Below are 541 nucleotides of genomic sequence, written 5' to 3'. Positions count from 1 at the left end.
CTGCTGCTGTGGTACTGACCGTCCTCACTGGGCAGAGGCTCAGACTCTCCATCTCCCTCCTCTGTAATTGGTTCACTGTGCGCAGGCAGAAAAAGGAAAAGTAGCTGGTCACACACAAACCAGAACCAGAACACCACAAACCCTAATCATACAATTTGGTTAAGCAATGCCACATGCAAGACTTATTAAATTTCAGACTGAAATTTAAAACAAGAGTTGGCTTGCTTTTTTCATTTTACTGACAAAAATCCCACATTCACTACGATCCAGAGCTCTATCTGGGCTAAGGCTGGTTACTGAAGGCGTCTCGTTCGAAACACTGAGTCAGACAGCTTCCAGAAATATCAACAAAACAATCTGTACCTGGTGAGTTAAACTCTAAATGTTGTGTTCCCCTGTTGCTGTTTAATCGTGCAGTTCTGTGCTTTTACTGAATGAAAACCTACGGTGAATGGCGCTAGCTACTTTTAGCCTGGTTGTTTAGCACGTTATTTGCAGCTAATCGTAAATTTAAAGAAATATTTTGCCTATGGTTAGTAGC

At 42.1% G+C, this 541-nt stretch overlaps 1 protein-coding gene across 1 annotated transcript in view; it reads right to left on the bottom strand.

The window, feature by feature from the left end:
- Positions 1-19: 19 nt before the first annotated feature.
- The window catches only part of LOC106512260 (rho GTPase-activating protein 4), a gene marked incomplete at its 3' end in the record, with an annotated part of 2,322 nt that continues 1,800 nt past the window's right edge, over positions 20-541 (bottom strand). Inside the window, 1 exon segment of the mRNA XM_014000923.1 lies at positions 20-75. Within this exon segment, the coding sequence (XP_013856377.1) occupies positions 20-75 (56 nt within the window).

This window comes from Austrofundulus limnaeus, unplaced genomic scaffold (genome assembly GCF_001266775.1).
Source record: "Austrofundulus limnaeus strain Quisiro unplaced genomic scaffold, Austrofundulus_limnaeus-1.0 Scaffold5226, whole genome shotgun sequence".
NCBI classification, from domain to species: Eukaryota; Metazoa; Chordata; class Actinopteri; order Cyprinodontiformes; family Rivulidae; genus Austrofundulus; species Austrofundulus limnaeus.
Note: the sequence above shows the minus strand (reverse complement) of the source record. Positions and strands in the feature narration are given on the sequence as shown.